The sequence below is a fragment of the Ursus americanus genome, chromosome 6, assembly GCF_024610735.1.
Source record: "Ursus americanus isolate L20-20 chromosome 6, mUrsAme1.1.p, whole genome shotgun sequence".
Taxonomy (NCBI): Eukaryota; Metazoa; Chordata; class Mammalia; order Carnivora; family Ursidae; genus Ursus; species Ursus americanus.
In genome coordinates, this window is record NC_142132.1 from 15,176,556 (window position 1) to 15,192,085 (window position 15,530).

The 15,530-nt window shown below is 33.4% G+C and overlaps 1 protein-coding gene across 7 annotated transcripts in view; it reads right to left on the minus strand.

Moving 5' to 3' along the window:
* The window catches only part of ATRNL1 (attractin like 1), a 747,087-nt gene that overhangs the window by 467,893 nt on the left and 263,664 nt on the right, over positions 1-15,530 (minus strand). Inside the window, exon 23 of one of the 7 annotated variants that reach the window (XM_045803219.2) lies at positions 3,210-7,604. The exons of the other annotated variants lie outside the window; for them this stretch is intronic. Within the exon in view, the coding sequence (XP_045659175.2) occupies positions 7,558-7,604 (47 nt within the window). The 3' untranslated portion in view covers positions 3,210-7,557. Of the gene's footprint in view, positions 1-3,209; positions 7,605-15,530 lie in introns of those variants that run through there. 7 annotated transcript variants of the gene reach the window in all.

Below are 15,530 nucleotides of genomic sequence, written 5' to 3' on the forward strand. Positions count from 1 at the left end.
GTGTTTACCCCAAAGCCACAGACGTAGTGAAGAGAAGGGCCATATGCACCCCAATGTTCATAGCAGCAATGTCCACAACAGCTAAATCGTGGAAGGAGCCGAGATGCCCTTCAACAGATGACTGGATTAAGAAGTTGTGGTCCATATATACAATGGAATATTACTCAGCTATCAGAAAGAACGAGTTCTCAACATTAGCTGCAACACGGACGGCACTGGAGGAGATAATGCTAAGTGAAATAAGTCAAGCAGAGAAAGACAACTATCATATGATTTCTCTCATCTATGGAACATAAGAACTAGGATGATCGGTAGCGGAAGAAAGGGATAAAGAAAGGGGGGGTAATCAGAAGGGGGAATGAAACATGAGAGACTATGGACTATGAGAAACAAACTGAGGGCCTCAGAGGGGAGGGGGGTGGGGGAATGGGATAGACCGGTGATGGGTAGTAAGGAGGGCACGTATTGCATGGTGCACTGGGTGTTATAAGCAACTAATGAATCATCGAGCTTTACATCAGAAACCGGGGATGTACTGTATGGTGACTAACATAATATAATAAAATATCATTAAAAAAAAAGAAGTACATAAAAAAAAAGAATCTGTCTGCATAATTTTATTTACTTTTTTCTAGCATGAAACAAAGTATTAAGAAGTCAGGAATAGACGGCTCTGGGAGGTAAGGACTGGTAACAAGGGACACCTCATAGCTATGAGCAGAGGCTGCAGTGCCCCAAGCTTGCACACATTCTTCTGCCTTTACAGACTCAAGGCCTGTGCCACAATCATGTCCCATCAAATTCTTGACCAGGCATTCAACTTTGTTTTTACTATTCTTTCTTATTTATTAGAGTTGGAAGTACAAGATCAGCACGATGTATATTATATATGCTAATGATCAATTCTAATGTCACTCGGGCTAAAAAAATAAGTCTGCATCCTGGAACAAAATTAGTAGGAGTATTACTCAATTCAAGTCACTGATAAGAGTACCTGTCAGTGAATGTTAATTACTACAAACTGAAGAAAGTTTGTGGTTCTAACAAAATGATTTCTTTTAAAGCTGCGTAGAATCAAAGTCCTCCAGAAGCCAACTGTGCTATTTTCCACTTAACCAGGAGATGATCTATTTCTCCCCCACCAGTTTCAAACATCATATTGGTATATTTTTAGGGGGGCTGAAAATGAATAATTACCTGGCACTAAAAACATGTATCTCAATGCTGAAATTTACTCTGAACTTCTTAGCTAAATACAGTATAGGACATAAAACATTAAAATTTAAAGTATGTATCACATTTATGTAAATGTACATAATTTGAAAATAAGCTTTTGTACTATTTTAATGAACCACTTCATTATGGTATAAAAGGGGAAGTCCTGTTTGACTACAATCAACTCATTTTATTTCATTATAATTGAAGAGCAATGACAAAGTAGCAGGAGGAATAAGTGTGATCAAGAGAGGTAAGAAAACTACTTATTTTAAAATCCAGTATACTTAACATACAGTGTTAAATTAGTTTGAGCTGTACAATATAGTAATTCAACAGTTCTATACATTACTCAATGCTCATCAAGCTAAGGGCCCTCCTAATATGTTACACTTATTCCATCTCCCCACCCCCCCCCACTTCCCCACTGCTAATGATCAGTGTGTTCGTTCTCTATAGTTAAGAGTCTGTTTTTTGGTTTGTCTCCTTTTTTTTAGTTTGTCTCTTTTTATTTTTCCTTTGTTCATTTATTTTGTTTCTCAAATTTCACACATGAGTGAAATCATATGGTATCTGTCTTTCTCTGTCTGACTTATTTCACTTAGCATTATACTCTCCAGATACATCCATGTTGTTGCAAATGACAAGATTTCATTCCTTTTTATGGCTGAATAATATGCCATTGTACACATATACCACATCTTTATCCATTCATCTATCAATAGACACTTGGGCTGCTTCCATACTTTGGCTATTGTAAATAATGCTGAAATAAATATAGGGATGCATGTATCTTTTTGAATTAGTGTTTTCATATTCTTTGGGTAAATACCCAGAAGCAGAATTACTGGATCATATGGTAGTTCAACTTCTAAATTTTTGAGGTACCTCCATACTGTTTTCCACAGTGGCTACACCAGGTTGCAATTACGCCAACAGTGCAAAAGGGTGTCTTTTTCTCCACATCATCACCAACACCTGTTGTTTCTTGTGATGTTGATTTTAGCCATTCTGACAGGTATGAGATGGTATTTCATTGTGGTTTTTATTTGCATTTCCTTGATGATCAGTGATGTTGGTTATCTTCTCATCTGTCTATGGGCCATCATATGTCTTCCTTATAGAAATGTATATTCATGTCTTCTGCCCATGTTTTAATTGGATTATTTGTTTTTCAGGTGTTGAGTTGTGTAAGTTCTTTTTGTATTTTGGATACTAATCTTTTATCAGATATGTTATTCGCAAATATCTTCTCCCATTCATTAGGTTGTCTTTTAGAGAGAACTACTTTTTTATTTTTTTATAATTTTTATTTTGTTATATTAGTCACCATACAGTACATCCCCAGTTATTCTTTTTAAAGATTTTATTTATTTATTTGACGGAGAGAGAGACAGCCAGCGAGAGAGGGAACACAAGCAGGGGGAGTGGGAGAGGAAGAAGCAGGCTCCCAGTGGAGGAGCTCGATATGGGGTTCGATCCCAGGACCCTGGGATCATGCCCTGAGCCGAAGGCAGATGCTTAACGACTGAGCCACCCAGGCGTCCCCATCCCCAGTTTTTGATAACACCCAGTGCACCATGCAATATGTGCCCTCCTTAATACCCATCACCAGCCTATCCCAATCCCCCACCCCCTCCCCTCTGAAGCCCTCAGTTTGTTTCCCAGAGTCCACAGTCTCTCATGGTTCATTCCCCCTTCTGTTTACCCCCCTTTCATTCTTCCCTTCCTTCTCCTACCGATCTTCCTATTTATGTTCCATAAATGAGTGAAACCATATGATAATTGTCTTTCTCTGCTTGACTTATTTCACTTAGCATAATCTTCTCCAGTCCCGTCCATGTTGCTGCAAATGTTGTGTAATCGTTCTTTCTGATGGCTGAGTGATATTCCATTGTATATATGGACCACATCTTCTTAATCCAGTCATCTGTTGAAGGGCATCTTGGCTCCCTCCACAATTTAGCTATTGTGGACAATGCTGCTATGAACATTGGGGTGCATATGGCCCTTCTCTTCACTATGCCTGTATCTTTGGGGTAAATACCCAGTAGTGCAATTGCTGGATCATAGGGGAACTACTTTTTAAATTGGGAGAAGTAGCATGTTTTTATACTGATTGGCATAAATACAAATTTAATAGAAAGGGAAAAATTGATGAGACAGGAGAGAGAGGAGAAATTTTAGAACAATGTCCTTGGGTAGGTAAAAGGCAATGAGATCGGAACTCAAGGGATGGCCCAGCGCTGCATTCCCTACATTTGTGAGGTTTTTGTTTGTCATTTTTGCTTCCTTTACATCCCCACCTCAGTGCTGGAGCAGCTATAACAACAAGTACATACCAAAAAAAAAAAAAAAAGGCCTAGGAAAATCCTGCTGCTGAGACTGTATGTAGGGTGGAACCCTGTAAACCATGTCCATCTTGCACTAAGGTGAGCAGAGCTGGAGCCTGTATTGCTGCAGGAAATATAGCAAAGTGTTAAGTTTTACTAAACCTCAGTAACATACACAACTTTCAAATCATACTACATATACTTCAAAAGTTATATGAAAGTACATGCACTATACTTTTCAGTGTATTTTATAATTTAAAAAGTACAAACTGTATACTGCATATTTAAATACATTACTGGCTGGAAACAATTATTTGAAAACTTTGTGAATAGAAAAATACCAAAGGGATATAGTTCACAATTTGAAGAAACTATAAATACTACATAAACGAATTCTCTGATTTTACAGACTGAGCCTTGAAGTTTGGAACAACTGTAAATGATATAGTCAGCTCTTAAACATTTAGACTAACAATCAGCAATCTCTGATAATTTCAGGAAAATTAGAAGTTTGCAATTAATTTCCCAATTGTATCTAAAAATGAAGCTTACAAGTATGGGTAAAACAGATGTAAAAAATAGCCACTCTTCTTTACAGCTCTTTCACTTTTTGTATGAACTTGGTAGAACTTAAGGTGAATGTGAAGCTGCTCATAATTCTGGCTGCAAATTCTAATTGTATTGATTTAAAAAAGTGAAAACAAAGAGAAAAAAGTTGACATCTGTTATTTTGTTAAGTTAGTTTGACTTGCAAAGTGAGGAAACAAATCTATTTGTGAACATAGGATATATATAATATTATACATATAAGTATATATAATAATTTAACATGAGTAAACTGTCTAGTCATTTAAAATATCATTCGGTATGCATCAAAGAAAAAGGAAAATCTAAAAAACTCCACAAAATTAAAGATAAAGATGAGATAATAACACTGAAGACTATAATAAAAAGGAGCTAAGTAAACTAAAACTGTAAAAGAAAAATACAGAAACAAAAAAGTAATAAAATAGTGGTAAAATTAAACATAATAACAGAATCAGAAAATAAAATAATTAAAACAACATAAGGCTACATCAGTGCTATAAAGGTCAAATCTGAAAAAGCCTCCCAGAATATAACAGAGATGAAGATCAGTCAAGAGGAGTAGTAGGCATAGAAATTTTCAATATATGCATGACTAATGTTGTTAAAGCAGACATCACAACAAATTGAAAAAGTACATATGATATTACATGATAGAAAAGATCTGTTGAAGACTGAAACCTAAATACCGAAATACCTCGTATAAAAAATAAAAAGAATCCAGCATTATTCATAATAGAACAAAAGTAAAAAAAACCAAATGTCTATCAGTTGGTGAACGGTTTAAAAAAAAAAATGCAATATGTCCCCACAATGGAATATCATTTTGCCATAAAAAGGAATAAAGTACTGATACATAATATAACATGAATGAGTCTTGAAATATGTTGTCAATCACAAAAGACCATATTCCACAATATCATTTATATATATGTCAGAGTAGACAAACCCATAGAGACAGGAAGAAGATTCTTAGGGTTTGGGGGATGAAAGAATGTGGAGCGACTGCTTATATGTACCGGGTTTCTCTTAGGAGTGATGAAAACGTTCTAAAATTAGATTGTGGTGATAGCCCCAAAACTTCCCAAATATACTAAAAGACAATGAATTGTACACTTTAAAAAGAGTGAGATTTGGAGTATATGAATTATGTCTCAATAAAGCTGTTCTTTCAAAAATATTACTGACATCTGAGCATGTCACTATATATAGGCATGTGCCCACATGCACACACACACATTCACACAGGCAAATGAGTTATTTACAATGGAAGATGAGGCAAGATGACAAGTGTTCTTAAGTAACAATATATGTCAAAAGAAAAGAAACTGGAGCAATATTTATGGAATATGTATACTCCGCTATGCTGTCTACATAGAAAAACAACACAGTGATAAATTTCAGGGAAACAAATGTCCTAAAAGGACGTGATCTATATACTCTCTGAAAAAAATTACTCATCACATTCTACAACTAAGAGACAAATACAAACAAGGAAACAGCATAACAAAAAGGTCTGGCAGTGAAGAGGCAAACCAAGAAACAGACTTTTAACTATAGAGAACAAACTGATAGTTACCAGAGGGGAGATGGGTTACATAGGTGATGGAGATTAAGGAGCATATTTGTTGGGATGAACACCAGGTGTTCTATGGCAGTGCTGAATCACTATATTGTGCAGCTGAAACTAATATTACACTGTGTGTTAACTAACTGGAATTTAAATAAAAGCATTTTAAAAAAAAGATAGTAGAGCTGCAGAAGAAGGTGGTGGAGGAGGAGGAGGAGAAAAGTGGGAGAGGAGGAGGGGGAGGAGGGAAAATATATTTTGTGATTTAATTTTTAAAATAATGTCTTTAAAAAAAGAAAGAAAGAACAACAGCCCAGAACCAAATAAGCATACTTAGCTCCCATATGTTGGTTTCTAAATACCATTCTCCAATTATAAGAAACCATGGCTTCCTGGAACAATGGTTGATTCCAGAGCAAGGGCAGGAAAAGTACAAGGTAAGTTTGATCTTGTAGTACAGGAAAATAAGAAAATACTCAGAAAATGATGGAGTCATGCCAAAAGGAAGCAGGAGCCAACTTGAGGGTGTTCCTAGTAGCCAAACCTAGAGCAGTTTCATTCATAAAATAAATAATGATAGTAATTTATTATTAGCCATAAAATACATATCCATAAGGCAATACTGATATAAACAAATAATTGAATAATCAAAAAAATGAGGGAAAAGGAACAGCTCTTCCCTATAGTTAATAAATGCAGAAGAAATAACAATAGAAAATCACCATTTGGCAAGTACATTAATAACTCTTTCAGGTAAGAATTATCAATGTATGATAAAAATAGTGGGTGATAGTATGATGATAAATAGGATATTTACACAATCTCAAAGAATTTCCTCATAAAATACTCATTAGATACAAAAAAAACCCCCAAAAGACAGTAACTTTAGAGTGAACAAAGTGGCACCCACCAGAGTATCGTTGATCAAAGATAATAACACCAATGGTGGAAAAAACTGGTATCATATGCTTCCTGATAGGATACACTGAGAAAGACACATAGCACTTCTGTGCTATCCTTACTAAAAATGCACAGCCTGAATTTAACCATGAAAAAACATCAGATAAATCCAAAGTGGGGGATATACTATAAATAAGTGTCCAACACTTCCCAAGGGTCAAGGTCATAAAGAAATATTTGTAAATATATGTAAGTCTGTAATTATTTCACACTGAAAATTTTAAAAGAACTTGTAAAAAGTTGCATATATGTCCTCCAGTTTCATCCATGACACATACTGAAGGATTTCCATTCATCAGTCAATGGACATTTAAGCTGTTTTCACATACTGGCTATTTTGGATAGTGCTGCAATGAGTATTGGAGTGTTATTACCTCTTTGAGATCCTGATTTTAATTCTTTTGGATAAATACTCAGAAGTAAAACTGCTGGACTTAAGTGAAATAAAACAGTCACAGAAGGGTAAATGCTCCATGATTCTACTTGTGTAAGGTCTCTAAAATAGTTAAACTTATAAATCAAGAGAGTAGCATGGTGGTTGCCAGGGAGCAGGGAGGGGGGTAGCAGAGGATGACTAAATAAGAGACATTAAGTGTCAATTATGAAAGATAAATAAGTTCTAGAGATGTGGTCTACAGCACTGTCCCTATAATTACCAGTACTAAGTAGGTGGTGTACACCTGAAATATTTTTAAGAGGGCATTAAGTAATTAGATTTACATAGTTATATATCTGTCCAAAAAAATGGCATATCTCATTTCTAGTTCACTTACTTCTTAGGTGTAGGCCAAAAAAACCACGTAAAATAATCAGTCTCTCGTTAGTCTTCTATGACTAGAGCAAATCAAGGGTTGAGTTCCAACATGCAGCAGCAAATTTTTTTAGGTAGTTCAGTCAGTACTGGACTAGTATCATGGAACAAAAAAAGTGGCTGCTATTTACTGCAAAGAACAACATGTTATATACAAAATTAAGTTTGAATAAAATGAATAAAACACAGTACCACAAAAGAAGTTTATGCAAATAAAATATCAAGTGAAAAGACTTTAACATGTGCAAAATATTTAAAGAAGTCAGATATTACACAAAACTAATGATTAATTGGAAATGATGACTAAAAATTTAAATGTTACAGCAAAAGACCCTTTGAAACAGAACTTGGACTATAAAGAAAGTTTCTGAGAACATTATATTTGTGAGGTGATGAAAAGCAAATAATGAGTATTGTAGTCTTTCAACAAAAGCTACATGTAATAATGTCTTTTCTAAGAAAATAATAATCAGCGATAAAAATCATCAAAATGTATGTTGGAAATATCTACATATTTGAGATGCAAGAAGGCAAACACTAGGATCACAAATGAAATTGATCTTGAATTGTATATAATATATCAATGATACTGTTTATACAAATTTCAGCTCATTTGGGAACCAGCATAATTATATAAATTTTGAATTGTTTCAGAAATTCTTACTTTGAATATTTTGCTTTTTCACCATTAATACTGTATTTCACTTTTAATTGAGCATTATCCACAGTATTTAAGGAGGTCTTTATTGTAGTCTCCCATTTACCAACTGGGTTATGTTATACCGGTTAACTAACCTCACTGAGATTCAATGCCACAATGGGGATAAAACTGCCTATCTCAAAGGACTACTATATGGGTTAAACGTAATTGTGCCAGTGTGTATTTGGTTTAGAGAAGACTGTCATAAAATAAAGGTATTCAATAAATGTCATTCCACTTTTCTTATTTACTATATTGGCTCTGAATGAATTCTAGAAAATTTCAAAAGTCAAACAGATTCTCATATGTGTATTTATATATAATTACATATTTTTCATAAATACATGAGTTCATGATCATATATATTTGGTTCTATGTAGTTTCACCATAATCATCTTTGCCACAAGCTTATTTGTTGCATAAATAATTGGCCATAAGGCAATTTTGCCATAAGAGATAAAAAATAACTGGTGACAGTACGATTTGACAGATTTTTGGTTTCATCACCTGTTTGGTTTCATTTCTCCACTGATGCAGTGCTCACATTTTTATACTATATAAGTCTTAGCACTTTTAATGGTCTATACAGCACAGAGTTCTAAACCCACATTTCCTGCAGAACTTTGGAAAGTCTATCAATGGACACGTGACAAGATGGCAAGAACAAAGAGCAGCATGGAACGCTTTCACAATGCAATACAAAGCCCTGTTACCAATATGCATACTAGTATTTGGAAACTGGTATCTTTCCTAATAAAGGAAAAAATTTTAGCAAAAAAAGAAAAAAAATGATGCTAAATGAGGAAACAAATCAACAAGCAAGAAAAAAATGTATAATACTGTGAATAAAAGACTTTGAAAACAAGTTCTTAGGTACAACCAGCAAAATAAAATCAGTTATCTGCACAGTATTGCCATGAATCCGCACACATTTTAAATGTATTCAATCAAATATTTTGTATTTCACAATAAAGAGTTTTAAACTTTACTAAACATTTTCATGTTTCATTATGTCCTTTTTAATGAATGTCCCTCTTTTATTTTTTGTGATTTTATCTTTTACGGCAAAATTGACCTACGGCCAATTAGTTATGTGATGAAAATGCTTGGAGCAAAGATGTTTGGGAGGAAAATACCAGACACGTTTATTTAGCCATCCTGAGGGGTCAGAAAAAGATGCACATAGATGGACAAAAATATTAAGGATCCAAATATGTTTTTTTTATTTTTATTTTTATTTTTATTTTTTTTTAAAGATTTTATTTATTTATTTGACAGAGAGAGAGAGACAGCCAGCGAGAGAGGGAACACAAGCAGGGGGAGTGGGAGAGGAAGAAGCAGGCTCGTAGCGGAGGAGCCTGATGTGGGACTCGATCCCGGAACGCCGGGATCACGCCCTGAGCCGAAGGCAGGCGCTTAACCGCTGTGCCACCCAGGCGCCCCCCCAAATATGTTTTAAACAACAGCATTTGTATAAACACATGTTTGCCAACTTAACGGTTTAGTAGATGAAAGAATTTGTGTGAATATGTCTCACTGTTTCACATTTTTACGTGTAGCTCCAGAAATATGCCTCAGAAAATGAACTAAAATGCTTTCTTTCATGTTCTATTGCCCTCACCAAGCTGTTTGACACATTGCAAGCAGACTGATTGTTTTAAAATTAAAATTTAACATTTTAGTCTCCTTATAACACCCTTCAGTGGTTCCCATTTTTGTTACAATAAAGGCCAAAATCCTCTCATGTTCTATAAAGCACTGCAGGTTTTGGATCTTGCAAATCTCACACACTTCTCTCTTGCCTCTCTTCACCTGGTTCTATGTGTTTTTCACATGCCACGTTCTTTCCAGCCACAGACGACCTTTGTGCATGCTGCCCCCGTGACTGCCCTCCATTCTCACATCCACACCACTCCACTCTCAAGTCATCTGCATATTAAAGCTCCCTCATTCTCTTGCCTGACCCATTCCTACTCCCTGTCCCACAAATTAGGTCAGGTTCTTTTATAATATATTCCCAAGGCATCTGTAATTCTCATTCAGAGTTCTTATGACAATTACATATCTAGGTAATTGTATAACAGGTATAATATCTATTTTCCCTACTAGTTAATAAGCATCAATGGAGCAGAACCCATTTTGTTCACTGTAATATCCCCAGAGTCCAACAAAGTAGTTAGTCAATAAATACATGTTCAGTGAATAAACAAAAGTGAGTCAATTCCAATAACTGACATTCTCTCCAAGCTGTAACAGTGTAACTCTTCAGTAAATAAATTAAGGAGAAAAAATATGTCACTCTTGTGAGTATTAAATGAAATAATTAATATTAAATTGTTTTCTACATAATAAATATTCAATAACTACTAGTTTTTCTTTGCTTGCTGAACAGTACTATCCATGCTTACAATTATTAATTAAAATTTTCTACTGAGCTTGGAACATTTAGAATAACTCCAAAGGTAAAATTTGAAAGCTGAACATTTGCTAGATATAATTTCAGAGAAAAAACACAGAAATTTTGTTATTACACTCTGAAAATGACTGATTCTGTGGCCTAGGATATACACTCAAACTCATTGGTTCTTACTTTTCTCATCAATGAATAAAAGAAGATTGATGATGATTACCAATGCTTATACATCACTGATTCTAATTTAGGGGACTTCATATAATGTGCCATGACTTCTTCAGAATTCACCTTCCTTTACTTCATAGTATCTCCAAGTAGCTAAACTATGTCATTACTCGGCAATGACATATGGGAATCTACATAGATTTTATTTGAAGCAAATGGTCTATAGACTAAGTGAAAAAACAAATCTTGAGACTCATTTTTATTTAAATTAATGGCTGATGCTTAAAGTTGTTCAATGGTGAATTGTACTATTTTATGAAAATAAATTTAAAAGTAAATGCAAAGCAACTTTTACTTGATTACCTACAACATGATCTCTAAACATTTTTGGTCAAACACCCGCCAATAACAAACCTTCCACATACAGCCACAATATATGCATATTCACTTATTTGTTGATCATTTATATGCGTACTACCATTATGTATTATTTAAAGTCTCCCTAAAAGACACACACTTTTCTAAGTATGGGTTCCAATAAGAGAAGGTCCTGGGCTCACAGACTTTCCCTCTAGCGAATAAAGAAAAACCACATTTACATAAACAAATAAACAAGTCAGATAATTTCATACTGTGTAACTGTTAGGATGGGGAAAAAAGTTATTATGATACCTGAAAGAGTCCATTTTAGGTGGGAGGCAGAAAAATAGTAAGTGCAAAAGCCATGATCTAATGTAAAGTTTAAGATATTTAAAAAGAGGGGCGCCTGGGTGGCGCAGCGGTTAAGCGTCTGCCTTCAGCTCAGGGTGTGATCCCGGCATTATGGGATCGAGCCCCACATCAGGCTCCTCCGTTGTGAGCCTGCTTCTTCCTCTCCCACTCCCCCTACTTGTGTTCCCTCTCTCACTGGCTGTTTCTATCTCTGTTGAATAAATAAATAAAATCTTAAAAAAAAAAGATATTTAAAAAGAAACAGATTAAGTCATTAAGAACATTTATAAAAATAAAGTGACTGCCATATAAATTCCCAAATATTCAGGAATCTGATCTTGGACTCTACTTTGTTCATTGATTCCTATGTCAGTATGGGAGTCAGTATAAAGTTACACTATGTCTGGATATCTATCAGGTGGGAATTTTTCACTATTTTTCCTTTTCATAATTTTACTGAATATTCTAAAAGTATATTATTTAAAATAAATTTTAAGGTAATTTATTCTAATGTATACACTTCAAAAAACTGAACTGAATGAAATTCTAATTGGAATTCCATAAAATTTATATATTAGTTTTGGTTAAGTATGATATTTTCATATGAAGACTTCTTATTTAAGAAAATGGTTTAATTTTTAAATGTTTAGACCCTCTTTTTGTATCTTTCAACATGATGTTTCTATTTTATTCATATAAAAACACTTGGGATAAATATATTACTAATTTTTGTTACTCTAGTTTTACCACTTGTAGTACGGTCTATAGACCCAGAATGCTGGATTGAAACTGGCTTTGTCATTTCCTGGCCATGTGATTTTATAAAAATTAACTAAACACTCCCTGCCTCTGTTCCCTCAAACAAAAAAATGTTGATAATTAGTGTACCCTTCTCATTTAAGGATTAAATAAGCTAATAAATATAAAAAGCTTAGACTAGCCTGGAACAGTAACAGAACTAGTTAACGGTAAATGTTAACTAGTATTATCATTATTTTAAAGTCAGGTGGTTGTTTTCCAGATTGGACAAAAACTATGTTTTATTTAATAAATCATGCTAAATAATAAGCTAGACATCAGTGAGAAACAAGTTGTTCACAAAGAGAATATCATATATGCTGTAACTTTTTATGTAAAATCCTTCTCAGGACAGGATTTATTTAGAAAAGCATGCAGTACCTTCATTTGCCTTTTCAGCATCTTTATACAAATAAGGAACTATTAACCTTTGCTCACTACAGATACAACCCCACACCAGGTTATGTGGCTTAGTAAGAAAAGTAAGTATAGGGTATCAGTGCCCACTCTCTCCTGCAGCTAGGCACCTTTGCAGAGGTCACAGACTGCATAACTCCACTTGGCAGCCCTGGTGGGAGATTTTCAGCATTTTTATTTCTTCCTTAAACTTTACCTTATTTATTTTTACCATCAGTCTGTAAACCAGAATAATTTAACACTTTCATTATGAAGTATTTTGCCAAAGAAATTCTTCATCTCTCTTCTAAATTAATTTGACAGCAATTTTTTTATATTTTTAAAAAAATATTTTATTTATTTATTTGTCAGCGAGAGAGCAAAAGCAGGGGTAGCAGCAGGTAGAGAGAGAAGCAGGCTCCCCACTAAGCAAGGAATCTGATGCATCTATCCCAGGGCCCTGAGATCATGACCTGAGCCTAAGGCAGACACTTAACCAACTGAGCCAACCAGGTGTCTCCAACAGCAATTTTTATCAGCTATCTTTAACTTTTTCATAATTGTGCTATATTGCCCTTCATTTTAAAATATGCTAAAATGTTAATAATTCTGAAATAAACATCTAAAAATACTGGTTTATAAGCTTAAGGAAATTTAAGAAAAACTGATGAATCAAAGAATAAGCTAAAAGCCAACCATGTGGTTAATTTATGTTTTGTCAGATAATCCTCAATCAAACATGTCTCAGTTTTGGAAACAAAAGAATTTAGATTCTCTGTGTTCATCAGGGTCACTTCTCTACTTGCAGTTGGACCAGCCAGATTCTGTTCAAATAGCTATTTATACTCAATGGTTAAAAAGTCATAGAAAATACTAACAAAATACAGTATATTTGGCTTAAAACGGGAAAATTCTTTTATTCCTGTTTTAGAACAAAACAGAATAATTACACTAAGTATAAGGTTAATTTAATTTTTAATTTCTTTCATTGCTTTGTATGACATAGCATTTTAAGTAATTAAATTGAGATTGATTTTCATAACTTACAGCTATAATAACATTTATTAGAAATATTATCTCCTATACCAAACAAAAGAAAAATTCAAATCCTTAAATAATATGCTTTAAAAAATCAGTCTAAAACATAAACATTAATAAGCATTAAATATATCAATAATAACTAAAGAGTTTACAGTGGGATGAATTTATATATATATTTTTTAGTAATATAAACTAATGTAAGATGTGATGACTGGTAGAAGTGAGCACTGAATATAAAGGTAGTAATTGAATTCCTTACTCTTAAAAGAGACAGTGTGTTATTATCATCATGAAATTGTATCCTGAACTCTAAACAGCAATAGAGAAATTCAAAATAAAACAGTAATTTTCAAGAATGAAAAGTCTAATAAGCCAAAATATGTTAGATTACTTGGACATATACTAAAAAATAATAATTAGTAGTTTGGACATTACATGTCTTTAAGTAATTAATGTAGTAGTAGCATAAAGTAGATGACTATAGACCGTGACCTTCTGTACTTGAAACATATCATCTATGTAACATTTTCATAGTACAGTCTTTCATTTTGTGTCAAAATTTTCTTTATTATAACTGGTATAATTAAAAATAAAGCACTTAAGAAAAAGAAACTACACTACTGTGACTATTTTTCATATTTGCCAAAAAATTAAGAAATTCAATGTTTACAAGAACCAATCAAAAGATAAATCACTGCTAAGAACTTTATTTTTTGTTCCATGTAAGGAATGATTACTTCTAATAATTCAGTTTTTGGTTTTAAACTGAACTTTAAAAAAACTACGAAGACTGCCTATAGGATACAACTGCTGGTATACTACTTTCAATTAAGTTAACACCACATTGCACTCAATTGCTTTAAGCTACAGTGTGCACCTGCATTTTAAATTTCACTCAAATCTTTAAAATCAGAATAGTTTCCATTAACATTATTACAAGAACTACTGACCTTTTCTTTTTTAAAACACCATTTCTTTCAAATGTTATTAAGTTTCAAAGGTCTCATAACAAATGACAAGGCTGCCATCTAGTGCTTTATGACTATTCCTTTAACATTTTTAAGAGCGTGAGAGTCCTATATAATCCAGGGGTGAGCTATCCAATATGGTAGCCATTACGCACCTGTGGCTACTGAGTAACTGAAATGTGACTGATTTGAATTGAGATTGCTCTAAGGACAGAATACAAATTGTATTTCAGACTCAGTTTGAAAAAGAACTAAAAAAAAATATCTCATTGATGATTTTTATACTGTTACATGTTAAACTGAAATTTCAGCTATGCTGAGTAAAATAAAACAGATTATTAAAATTAATTTTACCTGTTTCTTTTAACTTTTTGTATGTAGCTAGTAGAAAACTTAAAATTACATATGTGGTTCACATTATATTTATATTGGACAGCACTGAGCTAGAAGAAAAGTTATCTTAGTCTTAAACATAAAAGATTTAAATATTAGTATATGTTTTATTTTTTTTTTTAAAGTGGAATATAACTTACACATGTCCGTAATTATAACTAGTTACTCCTTTGGGACACAATAAAAGCTAAAGATAAAAAAAAAAGGATCAAGGAGGAATTTCTAATTTTAAAAAATCACACAAAACATGCCACCCCCCAAATCCAGAATGTTTGAAAAAACAAAATTAATGTGGGAAAGTTAGAGAATAAAGATAATTTATGTGACATAAAAATAGACGATTTGAGCATCAGTAAGGTTAATAATTGCAAATGGATTTAAACATAATAAATATCCATTTAGGCACCCTATATCTTGATTGGAGCATTTAGTCCACTTCCATTTAAAGTAATTTTTGATAGATAATGTACT